Here is a 25323-nt window from a genome sequence, read left to right as displayed (position 1 = left end):
AGCCAGAAGTAGTTATGGAGGAAATAAGGGATGATGACATCCAAGGGAGAGTAGAGCTGAGCATGGTGCTGAGTGCCCATTGTAGCACTTAGGAGGCTGAGGCAGTAGGATTGTAAGTTAAAGATTGGCTTGCATCACAGCATGAGAACTAGTCTCAAAAAATCCAACCACTCAGACAATTAACCAACCCAGTCACCCACCAAAGCAGAGTTAATAAAAGAAATAAGTAGAAAAAGATTTAACAGTGGGGAACTACAGGAACATACAATCGCTACCATGATTTTCTCAGTTGTTCTGTTTTTATCTAAAATTTCAGATTACAGGACTGATATACAAGCCCTGAAAGCAAAACAGAGACTAGCACCTAGGCAGCAATTTTCTCACCATCAGATAGAGCCAGCCTGTGCCCAGAATCAAAGCAACAGCAGCAATGTCCCTGACACTTGTGACTCTGCTATGTCATGGTCCTCTGGCTTTCATTCTTGTCTAGACAGTGTCACATAGGAGTACTGCTGTTCCTTGGAACACATTTCTAAGATTGGTTTTTCTTATGTATCCACATGGAAATTAAAGTTATTTTTCCTATTTTGTCATTTAAAACAAGTTTGGGGTTTTGTTTTGATTTTCTTTGAAACTCACTATATAGACTAGGCTGGCCTCAAACTCAGAGAGATCCATTTACATCTGCCTCTGCTGTATAGAGATTAAGGGTATGTGCCACTGCACCCAATTATAATTGCTACTTTTAATTAGCAAAGAAAGTACGGTGGTTTCACTATAACGTTTTTTCCCCCTTTATGAGGCAGAGTTTCTCTGTTTAACAGTCCTAGCTGTCCTGGAACTAGCTCTTGTAGACCAAGCTGGCCTTGAACTCACAGAGATCCACCTGCCTTTGCCTCCTGAGTGTTGGGATTAAAGGCGTGCGCCACCACTGCCAGGCTCACTATCACATTTTATGCTTACTTTGATTTTCCTTGATCATCCTCCCCTAATTCAGTGCCTCTAACAAGGAACTTTATCAATCATGTAACCATCTACAACGTTCCTAATTTCTTCCTCTGTAAAATGTGATGGTGTTCTATCCTCCTAAAATGGATTTACCATATGTGAAAAAATCTAAATATGTTTCGCTGAGGTTCAAATAGTCTAAGTTCCCTTCACTAGTCTAAACATTTATTGTATTTTTTCTATCATATAATGTATTCAGCCATTAGTGTTACCACCAGCACTCACTATGAGAAGGACAACATGTCTTATATTTTACTTACATTATCTTTTCCCCTCAGAATTATAAATATAATTCAGACATAAATGTCTAAAAATATTTTTGTTATACAAAAATGAAAAGACAGAAAAATTTCATACTAATACATATAACTAAGAGGCCATCTTTCCCAAATATCTTAATAATTTATAAAGATCCTGGGCCTCCAAGTGGCACTGACATTCCCAAAGCAGTAGTCTACATGGACAACACAATCATGTTGTGTGCTACCCACAGAGTAGAATCTGTCTCTCCTCTCCCCCCAAACAAACAACTAACTACTACCACCACAACAAACAACTCACTACTACCACCACAACACAGAAGCACATCGTGGTGAGGAAGTGGGGCATGGGTGGGGTGGGGGTTAAGTGAGCTCCAGCAGGCAGGCAGGGACTACAACTGGACAAATCCCCTCTATTCCTCACTGTACCAATAATGACTTCACTTTCCACAAAATTATGGGCAGAAACCAAATACCCACTGAACAGAAGTTGTGTCTTGATGTGTATTACTTATAACCTGTCCCAAAGAGAAAGCTGCCAAGACATTAAGGATAAACAATTTCACAAACTTAAGTGGCACATAAGCAAATTTGAGGGCAGAAATCATACAATCATCTCAATAAAAGCAGAAAAGACTTTTTTGAAAGAGTTCAACATCTCTTCATGATTTAAAAAAATGGCTTTAGTCACTGATCCTGATGTGAGTTAGAGCCCCTGAGCCACATGGTAAAGAATGTGAAGCTGTCCTAACTTCACATGCATGCCTTGACATGTATGCATCCTCCATGCAACAAATGAAAAAAAAAAATTTAAAAAAAGCCCCAAAGACACTAGGAATAGAAAGAACAAACCTCAATATTAAAAAATGTTTTATGCAACAAACTTATAGTTGACATTATACTAAATGTGAAAAAAAAATCAGAAATAAGATGGGTGCCATCTTTTTCTGTTGTTACATAATATAGTGCTCAAAACCCTACTTAAGTAATATAATACCTACTTAAGTAATATAATACCCTACTTAAGTAATATAATACCTACTTAAGTAATATAAAACCCTACTTAAGTTACATAATATAGTGCTCAAAACCCTACGTAAGTGGGGAACAGAAAATCCTACTTAGAGCAGTCATGTAAGTGGGGAGCAGAAAAGAACTCAAATGACCCCATTTGCAAATAACAAGATCCTATATGTAAAAGACCCTAAAGACTCCACACAAAAAATTGTTAAATCTAGTCAGGCAGTGGTGGCATATGCCTTTAATCCCAGCACTTGAAAGACAGAAGCAAATTGGTCTATAGAGCAAGTGCCAGGACAGACTCCAAAGCTACACGGAGAAACCCTGTCTCGAAAATAAAAAATAATAAATAAAGAGATAGATAAATAAATCCAGTACATACTCTCAGCAAAGTGGCAGAATATAAAATTAACAAAAATTAGTAGCTTTGATATATATAAATAACAAATTTGCCAAATTCCTAACAGATTCTAACCAAAATACCCAACCAGAGATGAATGATCTCTTTAAGTTCATCTTTAAAACAAAGCATCATAACAGCTCATCTCAAATTACATTACCGAGCTATAATAACGGCAGCAGTATGGTGCTAGCACAAAATATCACACAGACTAAGGAAGTAAACTGCAAGAAGTAAACTGCAAGATCTATAAATAAGACCACAAAGCTACAGGCACTTACTTTTTGACAAAGGTGTCAAAAACACACATTGGAAAAAAGATCACCTCATCAATAAAGAAATAGGATATCCACATGTAGAGGAATGAAACTAAGGTCCAATCTCTCAGACAGACAGACAGACAAATTAGATAATCATAATCATAATGTATCAAAGACCTTAAAGAAAGACCAGAAACTCTGAAAGTGCTAAGGGGAGTGCAAAGGTCTAGGCACAGGTAAAGGCTTTCTGAAAGAACTCCAATAGCATAGGAAATAAACTAAGAATGGACAAATGGGGTTGCTTCTACTACACAGCAAAGAAAAACACCATCAAAATGACAGAAAAGACAGTGTACAGAATAGGAGAGAAATCTTGGCCATCACACAGAGAATAATCAATAATTTGTAAAGAACTCCAAAATTTAAACACCAAAAAAAAAACCACTCAGTAAATAGGCTAATGAATTGAATAGAGAGTTGTCATAGGAAAAATATAAATGGCCATAAATTTTTTAAATAATGCTCAATACATCACAGAAAAAGATAACTACACTGAGGTTTCATCTCACCCAAGTCAGAAAACAGGACTGGAGATATAAATAAGTGGTAGAGTGTATGCCTAGCATGCCTAAAGCCCATGTGTATGACCCCACCACCCTAACGACACACACAAAAACAGAAACAGCAAATTCTAGCAAGGATGTAGATTAAGAATCCTTATTCATGAGGCCTAAAGAAATGGCTAAGTGGCTGGGAGAACTAGCTGCTTTCCTAGAAGACCCACGTGGCGGCTCAAAACTGTCTTTAACTCCAGTTCCAGGGGATCCATAGCACTAAGCATACACATGATGGACATATATGTGCATGCTGGCAAAATATTCATAGACATAAAATAAGTGTTTTTTTTAATAAGACGCACCTTCCGTTGGCCCCTGGTAGAAATGTAAATTTGATAGCCACTATAGAAATCATACCAAGGCTCCTCAAAACACTAGAAGTAGAACTACAATATAACACAGCTATACCCAAAGGATTCTAAGTCTATACTGCAAAGATACTTGCATATCCATACCTATTGCTGAAGTATCTACAATAGTCAAGACACAGAATCAGCCTAGAAGAACAGATAAAAGGATAAAGAAAATATGATATGCACACAAACATAGACACACATACATGAATAGAGAGAAAGATTGATTTTATTAGGTATAAAGATGATGAAATTTTACTAGGTGGTGGTGGCACATGCCTTTAATCCCAGCACTTGGGAGGCAGAGACAGGAGAATCTCTGAGTTTGAGGTCAACCTGGTCTATAAGAGCTAGTTCAAGAACAGCTAGGACTGTAACACAGAGAAAGCCTGTCTCGATAAACAAAAAAACTACAACAACAAAAACAAAAGCAAAAACAAAAAGATGATGAAATTATGGTATTTCCAGAAAAACTGGTAGAAATGGAGATGATTATATTATACAAAATAGACCATTTGAGAGGACAAAAGTGCCAGCATTGGGTTAGGAGGGATTGGGACAGGGGAGAGGACAGTGGATTGGGAGAACAAAGTACAATGGCAAACATGTATAAAAATGTCACAATAATCCATGCCGTGCAGTGGTGGTGCCTGCGTTTAATCCTAGCACTCGGGAGGCAGAGGAAAGTGGATCTCTGAGTTTAAGGCCAGTCTGGTCTACAAAGAGAAATTCCAGAACAGCCAGGCTATCCAAGGAAACCCTGTCTGAAAAAAACAAAAAAGAAAAATCACAATGAAACCCCTTATTTTATATACCAATTAAAAATATGGTGGGGAGCTGGGAGGTGGTGGTGCACGCCTTGAATACCAGCACTCAGGAGGCAGAGGAGTTCGAGGCCAACCAGGTCAATAAGAGCTAGTTCCAGGATAGGCTCCAAAGCTACAGAGAAACCCTGTCTCAAAAAACCAAATATATATATATATATATACACACATATATACATACATATATATACACACACGGTGGGGGTAAGAGAATGGCTCAGTAGCTAAAAGTTCTAACTGCTCTGTGTTTGGTTCCCAGTATCTACTTTCTGGTGGCTCACAATAGCCTTTACCAACTGCAACTCTAGTGAGCTTTAGGGGATCTCATACCCTCTTCTGGGCTCTGTAGAAACCCTCACACATGTGGCATACATTCACAGTTACACAGATAAAAATGTAGTCCTGTTGGTTTGGAAAATAATATATAAACTAAGCCGGCCTAGAACTAACAGGAATCTAATTACCTACCTTACTTCCCAAGTGTGGGAAAAAAAATAAAATTTAAGGAGACACTAAAATGGCAAATAAACAGGATATTTAACTTGAGAATATTACAAAGGTTGTTTCATTTATACCTGAGGAATGATCTTCTTTTTCTTATTATTTGCTGCATTGGGTCCAGAAAACAGCTTCTCCAGAGCAGCTAGTGCTGCACTTGCCTTGGCCACTTTCTTGTTTGGACCTGCACCTCTAAATTTCTGGCCATCTACTTCTACCTGAAATTAAAAACATCACTTTACAGTTATCTCAGAAAACTCTCTGTACATGTCTTTGAACTTGAAGATATCATAGGGATGGAGAATTAGTTCAGCAGTTAAGAGTACTTGATGCTCTTGGAGAGGACCTACATTCAATTCTCAGCACTCATATGTGGCTCACAACTGTCTATAACTCCATTTTCAGGGGATTCAACAGGCAATGATACACACACATACATGCAAGCAAAGCATTAGTACACATAAAGTAAAATAAATCTAAACAAAGAAAAATTTTAGGAAGAAAATACTGAAAGTCAAATAGTGTTCTTAAAATAATAAAAGCTAACAGAAGTCTAAAATGCTTTCTACTATCAGTTCAAGAATATGTCTGTGAAATAAAAAATAAGGTAGGTTTGTATTTAGGTACGCACCTCCATTACAAAGCGCTTGTCATGGCTTCCACCAGTCTCTGAGATGAGTTCATACTTGAGACCTCTCCTTTTTTCATTGAGTTCCATTACAGGGTTTTTGCCACTTGCTGTGAGAATAGGACCCTGAGTTCTTACCTAAAAGAGAAAGGGAAGATAAGACGGTCAATCAAGACTTCAAAACACCTAATTTCTTTTTAATATAATTATGTTAAAAGTAAATTTATTAATTCTAATTAATAAGGGCTAAAATGAATCACCTTTGTACCCTTATGGCGAAACATTATCTAAGCTGATGAAACTGTAAGCGGTAATTGCAGTAGTCATCTCAACAGCCTGCCTTTCAAGGATTGCCCCCATTCAAAAACACAAGGAACATTGCCGCTCACTCCACAGTAGTGCAGGGTCTGAACTGAACTGTGCAAGTCCTGAGACTGCAGGTAACTAACAAAGCAGATACAACAACTGGAATTTGCATAATGCCTTGAAGATTCACCATTTCCATCTTTAGGTATGCAAGAAGTAACTCTCAATTTTGGATGTGAGAGAGAAATGTTTCTATACGCCCCTCAGTCCCTCTAAACATATCTGAAAGTGTCTAATATAAAAAACAATAGCCTATAAACTATGGATTTTGAAGTTTAAAAGTAACAAAAAGTACAGTATAATTGTTACAGAGCAGGTACCTGCTGTAGAAACCTTCTGTTTGGCACTGCTGAGGTGAAACCTCACTTAAAGATCATTCTCTAGCCCAAGCAAGCTAGAGCTCAATGCTTTTTGCTGTAGTTTTGTTTTTTGAGACAGGGATTCTCAGCATAGCTTTTGGCTGTCCTGGAACTCCTTCTGTAGACCAGGCTGGTCTCAAACTCAGAGATCTGCCTTCCTCTACCTCCTAAGCGCTGGGATAAAAGATGTATGCTACCACTGCCCAGTGGAACTCAAGTTTTATATTCTCATTTCTTTGGTTACCACTTGCCAAGAGCTGGGATTACAACCATGTACTGACACACCCATCCACACAAGATTACTTTTAAAGGACAGTTTCCTTGAAATACATGCACACCTGGTTTTAAAGGGCTCAGTGCCAGACCAATCATGAGTAGCTATCAAGGAAAAAGGGAGAATTAGCAAGTCAAAGGACAGTATAGTTTGGCAATATGGGGGTAGGGATATATTACATTCTTATTAGAAGGATGGTTCCAAACCACAAAACACTTTTTATGCAAACAAATCTCACCCCCCACCCACCCATACACAAATCACCCAACTTTAATCAATTAAGGTAATTTAAAAAAAGAAATAAGAGATCTCCACTCACTGCCACAAAGCAGAAGCAGTACCCACTACCAAAAGTCATGTAGCTGCTATGAGAGAAGCTCACGCTGTAGTACGAATTCTAATTGATCTTAATAATAAAAACTTGGAGTCAGCTATCAGGGGTGAAACCTGGAAGATCAAGCCAGGCAGTGGCAATGCACACCTTTAATCCCAGCACTCAGCAGGCGGATCTCTGTGAGTCTGAGGCCAGCCTGGTCTACAAGAGGTAGGACAGCCACCAAAGCTACTGAGAAACCCTGCTGGGGGTAGGAGGGAGTTGGATGGATAGACTGAAAGATCAGAGAAGCAGAGCAGCCACTCACTAGAGAGCTCTTATCTACCAATGCTCAGACGAAGGGGAGATCCTGTCTCTACGAATCCTCAGACTGAATGCTCTCCACCTATCTTCTTTAGCAACCTAGGAGAAACTAGTGTTCTTCAGCAGTGTTCTCCATACCAACCAGACCACTTGGCACTGCTCAAACATGTATACTTACAACTCCAGGACATGGCAGCTCACCTTCTTTCAATCTAGAATACCTGTTCCCTCCATTCCTGCAGAAGTGTTCTTGCTGCAATATTCTAATTTTATATGGCTTTAAGTGTATGCACCAGGAACAACCACTCCTTCCAGAGAGACTTTGAATTATTGAATTTATCTGGAGCACCTACTATGACCCTAGCCTTTTGTATGCATCAGGAACAACCAGTCCTTCCAGAGAGACTCCGCATTATTGTATTTATCTGGAGAACCTACTATGACCCTAGCCTTTTGTATTGATCTGGGGCACCTACTATGGCCCTAGCCTTTTGCTTTTTGCAGTGGTGCATTTTCAGACTCAGGACACAATGGTTGCAGCACATCGAGCTAAGCAATTACTGACAGGGATTTACAGACTTGAGTCCTTAACACTTACTTACTCTTATAACTGAGGCAGGAACCTTGTTTGTGATTTTGTTGTTGTTTTACTTTTTTTCTGATTTAATTTTATTGATTTTTATTGAGCTCTACAGTTTTCTCTGCTCCCCTTCCCGCCTCTAACCTCCCCTTCAACCCTCTCGCAAAATCCCCATGCTCCCAATTTACTCAGGAGTTCTTGTCTTTTTCTACTTCCCACGTAGATTAGATCTATGTATGTCTCTCTTAGGGTCCTCATTGTTGTATAAATTCTCTGGGATTTGTAATTTGTGGGCTGATTTTCTTTGCTTTCTGTTTAAAAACCACTTATGAGTGAGTACATGTAATATTTGTCCTTCTGGGTTTGGGTTACCTAACTCAAAAATTGTTTTCTAGCTCCATCGATTTTCCTGCAAAATTCGAGATGTCATTATTTTTTTCCTGGTGAATTCGAGGGGCATATATGCTGTTTCCAGGTTCTGGCTATGACAAACCATGCTGGTATGAACATAGTTGAGCACATGTCCTTGTGGCATGATTGAGCATCCTTTGGATGTATACCTAAAAGTGGCGCTTGAGGGAGGTTGTTTCCTACTTTTCTAAGAAATCGCCACACAGATCTCCAAAGGGGCTGTACCAGCTTGCATTCCCACCAGCAATACAGAAGTGTTCCCTTTACCCCACAACCTCTGTAGCATAAGTTGTCATCAGTATTTTTTATCTTGGACGTTCTTATAGTTTAAGATGGAATCTCAGAATTGTTTTAATTTGCATTTCTCTGATGACTAAGGATGTTGAGCATTTCCTTAAGTGTCTTTTAAGCCATTTTAGATTCCACTGTTGAGGTGTGCACTCAGTTTTTTTTATTGGATGATTTGTTCTTTTGATGATCAATGTCTTGAATTCTTTGTATATTTTGGAGATCAGACATCTGTCTAATGTGGGGTTGGTGAAGATCTTTTCCCATTCTGTAGGCTGTCGTTTTGTCTTATTGACAGTGTCCTTTGCTTTACAGAAGCTTTTCAGTTTCAGGAGGTCCCATTTATTAATTGTTTCTCTAAATGTCTGTGCTACTGGGTTTATATTTGGGAAGTGGTCTTCTGTGCCAATGTGTTCAAGTATAATTCCCACTTTCTCTTCTATGAGGTTGAATGTGGCTGGTTTTATGTTGAGGTCTTTGATCCTTTTGGACTTGAGTTTTGTGCATGGTGATAGATATGGGTCTATTTTCATTCTTCTACATGTTGATATCCAGTCATGCCAGCACCACTTGTTAAATATGCTTTTTTTCCATTTGATATTTTTTTGTTCTTTGTCAAAAATCAGGTGTTTAAAGGTGTGTGGATTGATATATGGGTGTTTGATTTAGTTCTGTTGGTCCTCCTGTCTGTTTTTATGCCAATACCAGGCTGTTTTCAGTACTGTAGCTCTGTAGTAGAGTTTGGAGTCAGAGATTGTGATGCCTCCAGAAGTTCTTTTATTGTACAAGATTGTTTGGTCTATCCTGGGTTTTTTGCGTTTCCATATGAAGTTGAGTTCTTTCGAGGTCTGTGAAGAATTTTTCTGGGATTTTGCTGGGCATTGCATTGAATCTGTAGGTTGCTTTTGGTAAGATTGCCATTTTTACTATGTTAATTCTACCTACCCAAGAGCATGGGAGATCTTTTCGCTTTCTGGTGTCTTCTTCAATTTCTTTCTTCAAAGATTTAAAGTTCTTGTCATACAAGTCTTCCACTTGTTTGGTTAGAGTTACTCTGAGATATTTTATGCTATTTGTGCCTATTGTGAAGGGGGATGTTTCTCTGATTTCTTTCTCAGCCCATTTATCATCTGTGTACAGGAGGGCTACTGATTTTTTTTTTTTTGAGTTAATCTTGTTTCCTCCTACATTACTGAAAGTGTTTATGAGTTGTAGAAGTTCCTTGGTAGAATTTTTGGGTCACTTATGTAAACAATCATATCATCAGTAAACAGTGAAAGTTTAACTTCTTTCCTGATATGTATCCTCTTCAACTCCTTTTCTTATCTTAATGCTCTAGCTAGGACCTCAAAAACTATAGTGAATAGATATGGACAGAGTAGACAACCTTGTCTTGTTTCTGATTTCAGTAGAATAGCTGGGAGTTTCTCTCCATTTAGTTTGATATTGGCTGTTGGCTTGCTGTATACCGCCTTTATTTTGTTTAGATATGTTCCTTGTATCCCTGCTCTCTCCAAGACCTTTATCATGAAGGGATGTTGTATTTTGTGGAAAGCTTTTTCGGCATCTAATGAGATGACCGCGTGGTTTTCATTTTTCAGTGAGTTTGTATGGTGGATTGTGTTGACAGATTTTTTTGTATTTTGAACCATCCCTGCATCTTGGGATGAAGCCGACTTGATCATGGTGGATGATGCTTCTGATTTGTTCTTGGATTTGATTTGCCAGTATTTTATTTAGTGTTTTTGCATCAATGTTCATGAGTGAGATTGGTCTATAATTCTCTTTCTTAGTTAATATCTTTCTGTGGTTTGGGTATCAGGGTAATTGTAGCCGCATAAAAAGAGTTTGGCAATGTTCCTTCAGTTTCTATTGTGTGGAACAATTTGAGGAGTATTGGTATTAATCCTTCTTTGAAAATCTTGTAGAATTCTGAGTTTAAACCATCTGGTCCTGGGCTTTTTTGGTTGGGAGGCTTTTGATGACTGTTTCTATTTCTTCAGCAGTTGTAGGTCTGTTTCATTTGCTTATCTGGTCTTGATTTAATTTTGGTAAGTGATATTTATCCAGAAAGTTGTCCATTTCCTTTAAGCTTTCCAGTTCTGTGGAGTACAACTTTTAGAAATATGACATGATGATTCTCAGTATTTCCTCCGTGTCTGTTGTTATGTCCCCCTTTTCATTTCTGATTTTGTTAATTTGGATATTCTCTCTCTGTCGTTTGGTTAGTTTGGATAAAGGTTTGTCTATTTTGTTGATTTCTGGAAGAACCAACTCTTTGTCTCATTGATTCTTTGTATTGTCTTCTTTGTTTCTATTTTGTTGATTTCAGCTCTCAATTTGATTATTTCCTGCTGTCTAGTTATCTTAGGTGAGTTTGCTTCCTTTTGTCCTAAAGTTTTCAAATGTTCTGTTAATTCATTAGTGTGGGATTTTTTTTTTTCCAGCTTCTTTATGTAGGCGTTTAGTGCTATGAACTTTCCTCATAGTGTTTTCATTGCGTCTCATAAATTTTGGTATGTTGTGTGGTCATTTTCATTGAATTTTAGGAAGCGTTTAATTTCTCCTTTTATTTCTTTCTCAACCCATTGATGATTCAGGTGAGCACTATTTAATATTCATAGGCATATCTTTCTTTAGGTTAAGAAAGTTTTCTTCTATGATTTTGTTAAATATATTTTCTATACTTTTGAGTTGAACTTCTTCTATACCTATTATTCTTAGGTTTGGTCTTTTCATGATATCCCATATTTCCTGATATTTTGGGTTAAGCTTTTGTTAGATTTAATGTTTTCTTTGATTGATGAGTCTATTTCTTCTATTGTATCTTCAGCACTTGAGATTTTCTCTTTCATCTCTCGCATTCTGCTCTTTATGCTTACGTTTGTGGTTGGTGATCATTTTCTCATGATTTCTGTTTCTGTAATTCCCTTGGCTTGTAATTACTTTATTGTCCTATTTCAGTTTTCAAGTCTTGAATAGTTTCTTTCATATGTTTAATGGTTTGTTTTTTTTTTTGGTTTTCTTTAAGGGATTTGCTGATGTCTTCCAATATTTTGTTTGTCTTTTCCTCCATTTCTTTGAGGGAATTTCCTCATTTCCTCTTTAAGAGTTTCCTGAAGTTATTTTTTAGGTCATTTTCTTTGCTTTATCTATTATTGGTTGTTCAAGTCTTGCTGTTGTAGGGTCTCTAGATCTTACTGGTGTTATGTTGCTCTTTGTGGTATTGCATGTGTTTTTACCTTGTCTACTCATCTTTTCCTCTAATTGTTGTGCTTGGGGCTGTCTGTGATTCTGGTGATTATTATCTGCTAGGTGCCAGTAAATCCAACACTCCTATGGTTGGTTCCTCATGGTACAGTCAGTGCCACAATTCTAGTTACCCCATTTGTCACTTCATGTTCCTGGAGGTCACTCAACACTCTGGGCTTAGCTCTGTTCCTGTGGAGTTTGCTTTTTAAGGCCTGCTCTAGCCTAGGTTGTTGGCTCAGACCTGTTTCTCTAAATGTCCCTGGTCTGGATCTGCTCCTTCAGAAGTTCCTGGCTTGGAGTTGGTCCTGTTAATGTCTCTGGCTCTGATCTACTCCCTCAGAGTTCCCAGACTCAGGTATGCTCAGACCTGTAGAGGACCTGGCTCAGGCGTACTGCCTCAGAGTTCCCAGACTCACGCCCAGACCCACAGAGATTTCTGGTTCCTGCCTACTCCCAGACAGATGCCTGGACACACAGAGGTCCTAGCTCAGGCCTAGTTCTTCAGGGGTCTTGACGCAGGTCTACTCCCTCAATGGTGCCAGATTCATGCCTGGACCCGCAGTGGCCTCTGTTTCTGGCCTACTCCCTATGCAGTTGCTCCCCTGTACCTGCTCCTGTGGAGTTCATGGTCCCAAGTATGCCCTGGCCCATGTCTCTGGCTCAGTCCTGCCTCCGCAAATGTCCCTGGTCTGAATCTGTTCCACTCTTGGAGCTTGCTGTCTCAGGCTGTTCTGGCCTAGGTAGCTGGCATAGTCCTGCTCTTTTGAAGTTTGCTGCCTCAGACCTGCTCTGGTGTAGGTCGCTGGCTCAGTCCTGTTTTACTTTTTAATGTAGGGATTATTTTGGCTTTCCAATTTTTCCATCTGATATGCAGAAGGTCTTTTTTTCTGCCTGTCTGTGTTTCCCATCCTCAATAAAATGCTTTCTTCCTTCAATTGCCATTCTATCAGTAGGTCTTGAGATTTCTTTGCTGTTATTGCTTGTCTCCTATCCTTTATCCTTTAACTGGCAGAGAAAATAAACTCCATCAAAACTCCTAAATGATATGACTTTGGGGGCTCATCTCTGACTTCTGAAGTTGGTATCATTTTAAGACCTAACTTGGGATTTCTTTTGAAGACCACCAACTAACTCATCAAGATGCTACCTCACACGACAAGCTCCTAAGATACATACCATCACCAAATACTTTCTTATGCTCCGGATCATTGCCCTCAGTTAAATTTTATCATGGCCCCTTAGATGATTCACTCTTTGAGGCACTGTGACTGTTGCCCACATTGTCAGCTCTAAGAACCTAAGAGGAACTGTCACCCTTAAACCTCCTAACACCTGTTAGGGTGATCTCTGAGGAAAAGTGATAAGAAACCAGGAGTTACACATACTCCCATTAGGAGTGAGATAGGGAGAGGGGTCGTGATAGGGCAAGAAAGGTAACAAATTTCTAAGATGGCCAGCTTCTTCCTAACCCTCCAGACTTGAAACAAAAGCCTGGCAGCTTAAAACAAAAGCAAGGCTTTGATCTTCCACCAGCAGTTCCCCTATGATGGATAGGCTCAAGTTCAAGGCTGCTCAGGACATGTTACACAACAAACAGTTCTGGGACAATCAACCATCCTGTCTTTCTTCAAACTGACTGACCCTAAATTAGGGAAGGAAGATCTTCAGGACCTTTAAAACCTCTAGAGAAGAAACTGGGTTTCTCAGCTTTCTGAGTCCTCCCTCTGCTTTGCAGAGTCTTTTTCTCTGTACATTCCATGTCTGCTATGTGTGTTTCCTCACCCCAAATAAACACCTTTCTTCAAAAAAGTAAAATAAATGTGAGTTTCTGCTATTATTCCAAAGCCAGTTCTTCAGAAGGAATGCAACCAGCATGGGTTCCTCTCAGTGTACTACACATACTCAGTACTTAGATTCATCCCATTCTATTATCTGGGATCACTAGTGCTGACTCTGATTCTTAAATACACAGTGGGCAGTCTACACTCTCCTGTAAAGATGTACAAATTAAATGGTGAACTTATCCTCATGTGCCCCTGCTTAGCGCACACTTCAAAAAATTCTGTTTCCTCCACTAGATTTTTTAGGTTTTGTCCTTCAGTTAGTACCGATAGTCTTGATATATTAAAATTATGACATTCTAGAAGTATCTTCCATGTTCAGTAGGCTTCTTTTTTTAAAAAAAAAGATTTATTTATTAAGCATACAATGTACTGCTGGCAAGGAAGGCACCAGATCTCATTACAGATGGTTGTGAGCCACCATGTGGTTTGCTGGGAATTGAACTCGGGACCTCTGGAAGAGCAACCAGTGCTCTTACCCTCTGAGCCATCTCTCCAGCCCCCTTCAGTAGGCTTCTTAAATTAGCATATAGTTTTTTTTTCTATAGGTATGTTGACATTCTTTTTAGGAGGTCAATAAAAGAAGATCAAGATGCACAACTATTTGAAAATATGGCTGTCATCATACATATATTCAGAAATATCTCTGGGCAAAATTAAGGTAAAGAGCCATGTAGGAAGATAAGGCCTACAGGAAGAGGTGAGTCAACCTGGAGTCTGCCTGAAGGCCTAGCAAACAGGTGCTGTCCTGATTATGCCTAAAAATGAGGGATGACCACTCGTCAACAGATCATATCTCAGCTTGAATGCTAGGAGGAAGGTATACAAGGCTCTCCCCATTGCTGAATAAATGAGTCTGCTGTTTGTCGTTTACCTAACTCTAGCTGTCTATGTTGTTGACACTGCGCCTTTTCACCCACTCCCCTGAGGGAGCAGTTAGGAACCAGAAACAGAGCCAAATGTTGTGACTATACTCCTTGGAGCACTTGGAAAGTAGAAGCAGGAGTTCAATGTCAACATCAACTATACAGCCAGGCTGGACTACTAGAAGCCCAGTCTCAAAAACAAACAAAACAGCCCAGGCAATGGTGGCCCACGCCTTTAATCCCAGCACTTGGGAGGCAGAGGCAGGTGGATCTCTGTGAGTTTGAGGTCAGCCTCAAACTACAAGAGCTAGTTCCAGGACAGGCTTCAAAGCTACAGAAAACCCCTGTCTCGAAAAACCAAAGGAAAAAAAAAAGCATAATAATCAAGCAGAGAGCTACAACTGTGGCTCAGTGGTAGCGTGCTTGCCTAGTATCCACATAGTCTAGGGTCTGACGCTCAGTACCACTCAAACTATTAGTAATTTATGCCTCTTTGAGACACTTACTCTTTTCCACATCTCTAAGATTTCCACAACACTCACACTATATTCTACAGAAGAAAAGAACACAAGTATACCTCTAAGGTACTGGAGGTCTCAGTTGTAGAATTTCCAGTATTATTGCTTGAGTTTGAAGATACTGTTTCATTTTTGCTTTCATTATCTGATTTTTCATCGGAGCTCATACATTCAATATCTGCATCAAAACCTGTTGGGTATCCCATTGCCTGCAAAACCTGCACAAATCCCATTAAAACATGTTTATTCAGTTACTAAAGATCAAAAATGACAGCTGAAATTGTGAGATAAAAAGGTTTCAGAATCTGTAACATTTAGTTTTCAGAAACACCTGTGAAGAACAAAATTGTACTACACCTGTGAATCCTTGGTTCAGTCCATTCCATGTACCAGGGTATCACTGCATGAGAATGGGAAAGCTTCCTCAGAATACCTAGCTCAAAGACTTCAGAAATGCAAGTCTAAAATTACTGCTAGTTCATTTAATTTGGAGGTGAATGATAAAGATAACATACAGCACTGTCAAGCTCAACCAATGGAGGGGGGAGATGGCATTCAAACAGCACCCAAAAAAGGAAATGAAACTAGAAAGAAAAAAGACGTTAAAGTATACTCTTATCACTCCCCTCTGGTCTTCAATCTCTCCATCTATAAAGCAGAAGAATGGATCAGCTGACCTTTAAATTCTGTGACAACCATTGAGAAATTGGCCAAGGGACAGAATCCAAAGTTGTTGTCGCTGTTGCTTTGTTCTGTTTGTATTTGGTTGGTTTCACTTTGTGTTTTACCTTCAAATTGGTTTGCCAATAGAGCCACAATTTCCAGATTTGTTTCTTATGTGTCTCTCTCAAGGCTTCATAGCTACAAAGCTTTTGCAATATTGCCTGTGTGGGCTTTTGTGCAAGCAGGTATACGCAAGCACATGTACATCGTCTTTGACTACTCATTCCAGATTATACTGTTTTTACAGTAAACAAGACAATGAATTCACTAGTATCTTAAGTCTCTTCCAAAGTAGATTAATTAGTTACTGACTAAACTTTTTTTTTAACTTTATTTATAAGTAAAAGAGAGTGATAAGGATCAAACTCAAGGTCTTGCCAGGATGTGTGCTTGCTCACGACTGAACTATTCTCTCATTCTCTCAGCCTTTAATTAAAACAATATGCCCATGGATATAGGAGTAAGAATCTAAAAAATCAGTTTTTAGTTGCTGGAGTATATAAGCAAAGACATATTTCTCCGTTTTACCTATTGTAATTAAAAGGTGACTCAAAATGATGTTACAAGTGGTCAAATTTTTTTAAAAAAAAAAATCTTTGTAGAAAATGACAGCTATATAAAAGATTTTACCAATATAAACAAAACAGTAATACCCACAAAACAAAAGAAGGGGCTTAAGTTGAACTCTGTGCAAAGGGAATTAGAAATTAACTCATCCAATTCATACGGAGTATCTGGTATTCTCATCATAAATAAATTCCTTAAGTTTACTAAGCCATAAAGCCAAGAACCCCTTTTAACATCTTAAGTTCTAAAAGTACTCAGACAGCACTTTACACTAAGTACACTAACATCACTTGGCTAGTACATCAATATTTCATAAAGAAAACACCTGCTCCCATGAGTTCTGAAAATAATGCTCTCCCCCTGAATAATCTCACCCTGGACAAGAGATACGGGTATAAAACTAAAATTAATAATGCCCACCACAGGTCAAAGTCAAGCATCACCAACAATGGGGCTTGTCTCTTCTATTACAAAGGCACAGAGGGATGTGGCTTGGAATTCGGGTACTGGCCTAAGTTCAAATATCAGCATCACAGCAGGGGAGAGGTATCTCAATTTAATAGCAGTTGAAATCTCAATGATAATTATTGAATACCACTTCTTCCTTTGCTCTTCTCACTTGTCCTAAGCCATTTATTTGTTAACACAAGTTAAGTTACAATTTATGAAAGTGGTGTATTATCTCTTGAGAGATACAATATCCGCTTTCAAGATAAATAGATACTTAATAACTACTTTTAATAACCGAGGCTGGAGAGACCAGCAATGTTTGATCTTGAAGCAGACCTACATTAAGTTCCCATCACCCATGTGGTGGTTCACAACCACCTGTAACTCCAATTCCAAGGGACCCAGCACTTTTTTCTGACTACTGTGGACACAGCACACATACACAAGAGAAGGCAAAACGCTTATACACATATAAAAATAAATAAATCTTTAAAATGGCTAATAAAAGGTAGAAACATAGCTCCAAAGTGGAATTCTTGCCTGGCATACATGAAGTCCTTGATTCATTGTGTATCTGTATGCCTGTGTGTCTGTGTGTGTGTGTGCTCACATCAGGGTGGAATCCCTTGGCAGACAAGGAATAGGACTAGTATGAAACTTCAAGTTTCTTACACGGTCAATAAGACAAAATGACAGCCTACAGAATGGGAAAAGATCTTCACTAACCCCACATCAGACAGAGAGGTCTGATCTCCAAAATATACAAAGAATTCAAGACATTGGTCATCAAAAGAACAAATCATCCAATAAAAAAAATTGAGTACAGACCTCAATAGTGGAATCTAAAATGGCTGAAAGACACTTAAGGAAATGCTCAACATCCTTAGTCATCAGAGAAATGCAAATCAATACAACTCTGAGATTCGATCTTACACCTATAAGACCATCCAAGATAAAAAACACTGATGACAACTTATGCTACAGAGGTTGTGGGGTAAAGGGAACACTCCTGCATTGCTGGAAAGAATGCAAGCTGGTACAGCCCCTTTGGAGATCTATGTGGCGATTTCTCAGAAAATTAGGAAACAACCTTCCTCAAGCACTCAGTAATACCACTTCTGGGTATATATCCAAAGGATGCTCAATCATGCCACAAGGACTTGTGCTCAACTATGTTTATACCAGCATTGTTTGTCACAGCCAGAACCTGGAGAAAACCTAAATGTCCCTCCATCGAATAATGGATTAAAAAAAATGTAGTACATTTACACACTGGGGTACTACACAACAGAAAAAAATAATGACATCTTGAATTTTGCATGAAAATGGATGGAGGTAGAAAACATCATCTTGAGTGAGGTAACCCAAACCCAGAAATACAATTATCACATGTACTCACTCATATGTGGTTTTTAAACAGAAAGCAAAGAAAACCAGCTTACAAACCACAATCCCAGAGAATTTAGACAACAATGAGGACCCTAAGAGAGACATACTTAGATATAATCTACATGGGAAGTAGAAAAAGACAAGAACCCCTGAGTAAATTGAGAGCATTGGGACTTTGGGAAAGGGGTGAAGGGGAGGGGAGCAGAGAAAAATGTAGAGCTCAAAAAAAAAAAAAAATCAAAAAAGAAGTACCCTCTGTTAGGGGCTTTCCGGAAAAAGCTGCAAGAGGAGAGGGAAGCTGCAACTGGGTAGGCTAAGTCACACTAATGTGGCATGACAGATTTCTGCTTGATTTATTGCACTTTGACTCTGGAGTGACCTCTCTGAAGAGGTATTTTCCCCAAGAGCCACTAAGACGACTGGAAAGATGGCCTATGTGGTCCTGTCACAAAGGATCTACCTTCAGAAATACAGCACTCACTCCGACTCATCTGTACATGTCTGTATCACCTACAGGGATGGCAATCTTGCAATGTATTCTGATACATAATAGGATTCTCAACACATTTTTAATGAATTATTCATTAACTTTGGCCTAGTAATTCCATCTCTAGAACTTATCTTATAGAATAATAAGGCAAAGTCACAAATAGGAAAAGCAATAAACTAAGACATCCAAAACAAATACTTTAGGATAACTTGATAAAAAATAACCTTCACTTAATATTAGAACAATCCTTAATAGAAAAATAACTTAACATGGGCCTACTTTATGTACATATTTATACACAACATGTATATCCACTGTTCTTGGGGCTAATTTCCTTTGAGAATTCTTAAGTTCCATTTCCAAAACTTAACACAAAACCAAGTGACTTGCCAAATCCCAAGTGAATTCTCAGGTACTAACTTATACATACATATGTATACATGTGTTCATATACAGAAACAATAAGTGGAATAATAAAGACTAAAAATAACCCTTTATCAATTCAGCTTTGGTCTTGCCACCCAATTAGTACAAACTCCATGATTACATCAAACAGGTAAATGTCCTTGAATTTTAGAATTGTACATTTAAATAAAAATAAATCTCAGGAAAAAATATACGACTTCTGCATGTAAATGTAAAAACTGCTACTATTATTTCTAACTCAGAATTAAGGATGTTCCATTCTAAACCATAACAAACATACATGACAACTAAAAAGAGAAAGAAAAGCCAAGTTTTAAAAAAGCCAGATGTAAAATAAAAACTACCTAAAAAGCTTGTACTGGCATGATGGAGGACACAAGTACTTGCTGGCAGATCTGATAACTGAAGTTTGATCCATGGATCCCATAAGATAGAAAGAGAGAACAGACTCCCACACGCTGTCCTGACAGTCACATTTACACTCATGCCATCACAATGTACACTCTTCCCCACTATACACACACACACACACACACACACACACACGTTAAAAATATTAACATTAAAACTTGAAAACCTTGGAGAGAACTCTTTGACTTAATATAGCAAGCAAACTCTAGAACATAGCTACCTAGTACACAAACTAGTATAAGAATGGGAAGACACAGAACGGACCACAGGCTACTTCTAACTACACCTTCATATAACATTGTTGAATAATCATCATAAGCCAAACAAATTATTCACAGAGGGGCATCCAAAGCTTCAAAGCCAATTTACTCAGATATTTCACCTTCCCTGAGTGGATCAGCAATCTGCTCAAAATGGGCAAATCTCATCTCTTCACAAAGTTCAGATTTACTACTCAACTACACATTCTACCTTAACTGCAACAAAGAAAAAGAAGAGAAAGAGAAAAAGCATGACAGCCATCTACTTCTGAAATATCTAAGAAGGATATTTGGTGTGAGACAATGCTCTGTGTTCTGTCAATTATGTTTCAAATAAACGCTAATTGGCCAGTAGCCAGGCAAGAAGTATAGGCAGGACAACCAGACAGGAAGTAGAGGCGGGTCAATGAGAACAGGAGAATTCTGGGAAGAGGAAAGCCCATTCCTCCAAAGTCTTCTGTGGTCCAGCCACAGAAGAAGCAAGATGTGACTGCCTCGCTGAAAAAAGGTACTGAGCCATGTGGCTAATGTAGACAAGAATAATGGGCTAATATACATTATAAGAGTTAATAAGAAGCCTGAGGTAATGGGGCAATCAGTTTATAACTAATAGAGACCTCTGTGTGATTCTTTTGGGACTTAACAACTGAGGGAACCAGGCAGGACAGAAACCTCAGACAACAGATGTTAACTTGTTCCTCTCACCCAATTCCATTAGAATTATAACTGATGTCTCAGATGTATGCTTATATACCTTTGGAATATAAGAAAGCAAACTGAGAAACTCTAAGTATACAAGCCCTCCCCCCATATTTATCAAAATTTAGGTTAAAATAATCCATCATGGTATAATATTGTTATACTGCATCAAATAAAAATAGCATCTAATTTACAACATAAAAAAAATTAACTACAAGTTGCTATGAGACTATTAGCATAAAGTAAAAGAAGACAATCCATTAAGGATCACTGGTATCCTATTTTATAAAGATCTACCCAGAAGAAATGCCCACCTGACCCTTATACAAACACACTGTGACTCTCAAAAATCAACTGACTGTTTTTATGTCACAGATAGTTTATTTCATAAGATTTTTGTCTCACTGGCTACAGAATTTAGCTTTAAACTTGCAGTTCATTCTCAGGTTCATTTGAGATGGTGAATTTTGTTTTAGTTTTGTCTTCTTGACACAAGCTTGGGTCATCTGGGAAGAGAGAACCTCAATTTAAAAAATGCCCCTAGAGAAAGACCATCTCTGTGAGTTCAAGGCCAGCCTAGTCTAAAAGAGATAGTTCTAGGACAGGCTTTAAATCTACAGAGAAACCCTGTCTTGGAAAAAAAGAAAAAAGAAAAAGAAAGAAATAAATAAAAAGAAAATGCCCCCGTAAGATTGGACTGTCAGCAAGTCTGTAAAGTTTTTTTTAACTGATGGATGTGGGAGGGTCTAGCCCACTGCAGGCAATGCCACCCCTGGGAAATATAAGAAAGAAAACTGAGAAAGCCACAGGGAGCAAACCAGTAAGCAGATTTCCTCCATGGCTTACGTATGCTTCACTTCTTCTCTCCAGGTTCCTGTCCTGTCTTCCCTTCAAGATGAACTGTGTATAAAGTGTAAGCTGAAATAAAGCTTCTCCTGCCCACACTGATCTTTATCACAGCAATAGAAAACAACTGAAGCAGTTATTAAACTCTTTTTTTTTAAGTCTTTTAAGTCTTGGGTTCAATTTACAGTCTTATTTTAAACTCATATCCTCATCATACTTAAGCACCCAACTTATAAACAAAGCAGAATATACACTGTCTGGTATTTTTATCACTTTGTTACTATTTTTCTATATAGTTCTAATCACTAACATAACATACACTTTCCATATATGCATTATTTATATCTCCATCCTATCCACACTAAGTTCCATAAACTCTTCTTTCCTTAGCATATAGCATACTGCTTTAGCAAATGTAATATCCATGAAAACAGACTAATTCTATTTTATACCATATACTCTTAAATCACAGAATAAATAAAAATCACACTTCATTGTACATACATGATCTGTGACATTTTGGCATTAGTCTACAATAAATCGGATTTATTTATTGAGATATTTCATTATTTGGGCATTTTCTACATATATGACTGATTATTCAAAAATCTTCATTATTATTCCCTATTAAAAAAATCCTCAAGAACAAAGCATCACCAAAAACAGTGTACCATGTATAAATATATCTGGCTTAGAAATATGCTAGTGATATATTTTTCTATATTTTCTAAATTGCATACAATCAACACATATTATGTCACAACAACAACAAATGTGATGTGATGAAAGAAGTTTCTATGTTACTTAAAGTCTTTTACACACAAGCCCTTTATCTGAACAAAACAAAGGAAGCACTGGCAAGTAAAAGAATACTGTACCTTCACTGCTACATGAAGTTTTGCTGTTTTCTTGGATGGTCCTGAGGCTTCATATGTTGTACCATCCACATCTACAGACATTGTGAAGACTGGGGCATGGACCGGGCCAGATTGTGACAAAAGCTTATATTGAAGCCCAGGCCTGATCTGATTTAATCTCATTAGTGCATTCATAAGGTCTATTGCTTTACTGTCCAGAACTATGAGAGAAAGAGAAATTAGAACAGAAATTAATTAGCAAGCCATTTTGCTTCAAACTATACATCTGTAGCTTCCATTAACCGTGGAACGACCTAGAAAGGGGTCAGCACATAAGAACACTTGCTCTTGCAAAGACATGGGTTCAGTTGCCAGAATTCACATACATGGCAGTTCACTGCCACCTGTTAACTCCATTTCTAGGGTGGTGTGGGACAATCCTGTATTCTGTCAATTATGTTTTAAATAAATGCTGATTGGCCAGTAGCCAGGCAGGAAGTAGGCGGGACAATCAGACAGAAAGTACAGGCGGGTCAATGAGAACAGGAAAAATCTGGGAAGGAGGAAGCCCATTTCTTCCTCAGTCCTGCACAGACACCAAAGAAAAAAGATGTGACCTACCGTGCTGTAAAAGGTACTGAGCCATGTGGCTAACATAGATAAGAATAATGGGTTAATTAATATAAGTTATAAAGGTTAATAAGAAGCCTGAGCTAATGGGCCAATCAGTTTATCATTAATATAGATTTCTGTGTAATTTCTTTGAGATATACCAGTTGTGGGACCTGTTGGGAGGACAGAAACCCCCAACAAGCAGGCCCTCATGTTACATGCCCTCTTCTGACTTCTGCAGGCACCAGGCATGCACATGATACAAATATATACATGCAAGCAAAACATTCAGAGACATAAAATAAATAAACATAATGTTTTTAAATATCTCATATGTTTACAAAAATGAGAATTTTAAAATACAAATACACATTCACTCCATGAGAAAGTAATCTTTGAATTTCTTACACTAATCGGATGGTAAAAATAATGTCCCAATAATTTCTATTTGTCAACATTGATGTCTTAAGCAATGAAACTTAAAAACTCAAAGTTCTTCTATTACCAATTTTGTCAACTCATGTCTATTCTTAAAATTCTATTTCAAGTTAATGAAACTCTTCATTTCTTATTTTTCTCAAGTTATAAACCTTCTCTAGTTCCCACAATAAGAATAAGAATTTACATACTTTTCCTTAAGTTTCGTTTCATCTTCTTATTGGGATCTTTATCATCCCCTAATCCATCTTCAAATGGCCTCTTTAGAGCTGAAGATCCAACACCTACAAATAATTTTGAGATCTTCACTGTCAGTTAAAACAAGGATCCTTTTAATATTTTAGTGGGAGAAAAAAAACCCAAAAAGATCACACAAGTTTTTCAACAACCAATTAAAACACCATACTTATAATCTAGAATATGCAATGTTCTTTTGAAACCATTTATTATCATTTCTGTAAATACCTATTCAACATTTATTCAGGTATATACATGTCTATGTCTATGCTATGGTCTAGATGCTTCTGTCCTCCTAAAATTCATATGCTAAATCTTAATTTCCTATGGAAAGATGCTGAGAGAAGTTATGTGAGAAGCAAAATCCTAATGAACATCAGTTAAGAGTTGTAAAATACACCTGAAAGAGAATCCCTCTTCCATAAGAAGACATATAGCCGGCGCCATCTTTTGGGAAGCAGAGGAAGGTAGATCTGAAGTCAAGAGTGGTCTACAAAGCAAGTTCCAGGGCAGCCAGGGCCACACAGAGAAATCCTATCGAAGAAGAAAGAGGAAAGAGGAAAGAGAAAAGAAGAAGAGGGGGAAGAGGAAGAGGAGGAAGAGAAAGAAAAGGAGGAGGAAAAGGAGGAGGAGGGGGGGGGAGAGGAAATGGACTATTATCAAGTGTTGGGTGGTGGTAGCACACACCTTTGATGTTAACATTCCAGTGGCAGAGTCAGGCAGATCTCTCTACATCTAAGGATAGCCTGATCTACATAGTAAATACCAGGACAGCAGGGGCTATGCAGAGACACGTCTCAAAATACCAGAAGGGGGAAAAAAGGGGCCATTACCAGACACCCCACCACCACCTTGTCTTCTACTTTATAAAGTATTTTAACATGAGACTTAGAAACATAATGGAAAGGAACCTTAAAAAAAAAAAAACTGATACTAATAAAAATGTTAGATTAAGCAACCAGTCAGCAATATTCCCAGGCTTAAGGCAGGAGCTTTGTGGCCCAAGTTTCAAAGAAGAAGAAGTCATTAGCCTGTCCAAGTACATTAATGAATTCCGTCTTCAACTTAAAAACTAGTTCACGGGACTTTTCCTAAGAAAACTATACTCAAGATAAATGCCCACAGTGAAATTCTGTATTTTCTCACTATCAAGATTTATTGTCTCTTGGCATAAACAGTTCAGCAATTGCTTGAGTCAGTATTTTCCAGTCAGGTCAATCTTGATGTTCTCCAACAAGTGTCTACCTAGCATTATTTTGTTTGCATATAGTTGTAAGTACATCAGTCTTCTAGAATACAATATTTACAAGATAAAAACTTTTCAAAAGGGAACTATGTTTATTCAATCATTGCTCCACTCATTCTTTACATTAAAAGCAGTTTCCTAACTGACTAGAAAGTATAAGTGGGTTAAATAGATTTATGTATGCCAGCTATATGGACAGGATTCTGTGGCTTATTTTATTAGTCCTGTCATTGGAGAAGAAATCAAATATCTGGGGCTAGTCACAGAATCAGGGAAAACATGGGCTTACATTTATACATAGCAAGACATTTTAACCTTCATGGTCTGGTAATGAGAAGAGATCACTTCTGAGTTTTGGCACGATCCTTAGTCCTTTATGTGTAACAACTTTATCTTCACAAGCACTTTATTG

At 38.1% G+C, this 25323-nt stretch overlaps 1 protein-coding gene across 4 annotated transcripts in view; it reads right to left on the bottom strand.

Moving 5' to 3' along the window:
* Strbp (spermatid perinuclear RNA binding protein) overlaps positions 1–25323 on the bottom strand; it is a 130942-nt gene that overhangs the window by 15688 nt on the left and 89931 nt on the right. For all 4 annotated transcript variants that reach the window (XM_075986093.1, XM_075986095.1, XM_075986092.1 and 1 more), the window contains 5 exons: positions 23620–23712; positions 22400–22599; positions 15320–15478; positions 5872–6006; positions 5318–5458 (listed from right to left, as the gene is read on the bottom strand). In XM_075986093.1, coding sequence (XP_075842208.1) covers positions 5318–5458; positions 5872–6006; positions 15320–15478; positions 22400–22599; positions 23620–23712 — 728 coding nt within the window. The remainder of the gene's footprint in view (positions 1–5317; positions 5459–5871; positions 6007–15319; positions 15479–22399; positions 22600–23619; positions 23713–25323) is intronic.

Source organism: Microtus pennsylvanicus, chromosome 9 (genome assembly GCF_037038515.1).
Source record: "Microtus pennsylvanicus isolate mMicPen1 chromosome 9, mMicPen1.hap1, whole genome shotgun sequence".
In the NCBI taxonomy this organism is placed as follows: Eukaryota; Metazoa; Chordata; class Mammalia; order Rodentia; family Cricetidae; genus Microtus; species Microtus pennsylvanicus.
This window is presented reverse-complemented; position numbering and strand designations above follow the sequence as displayed.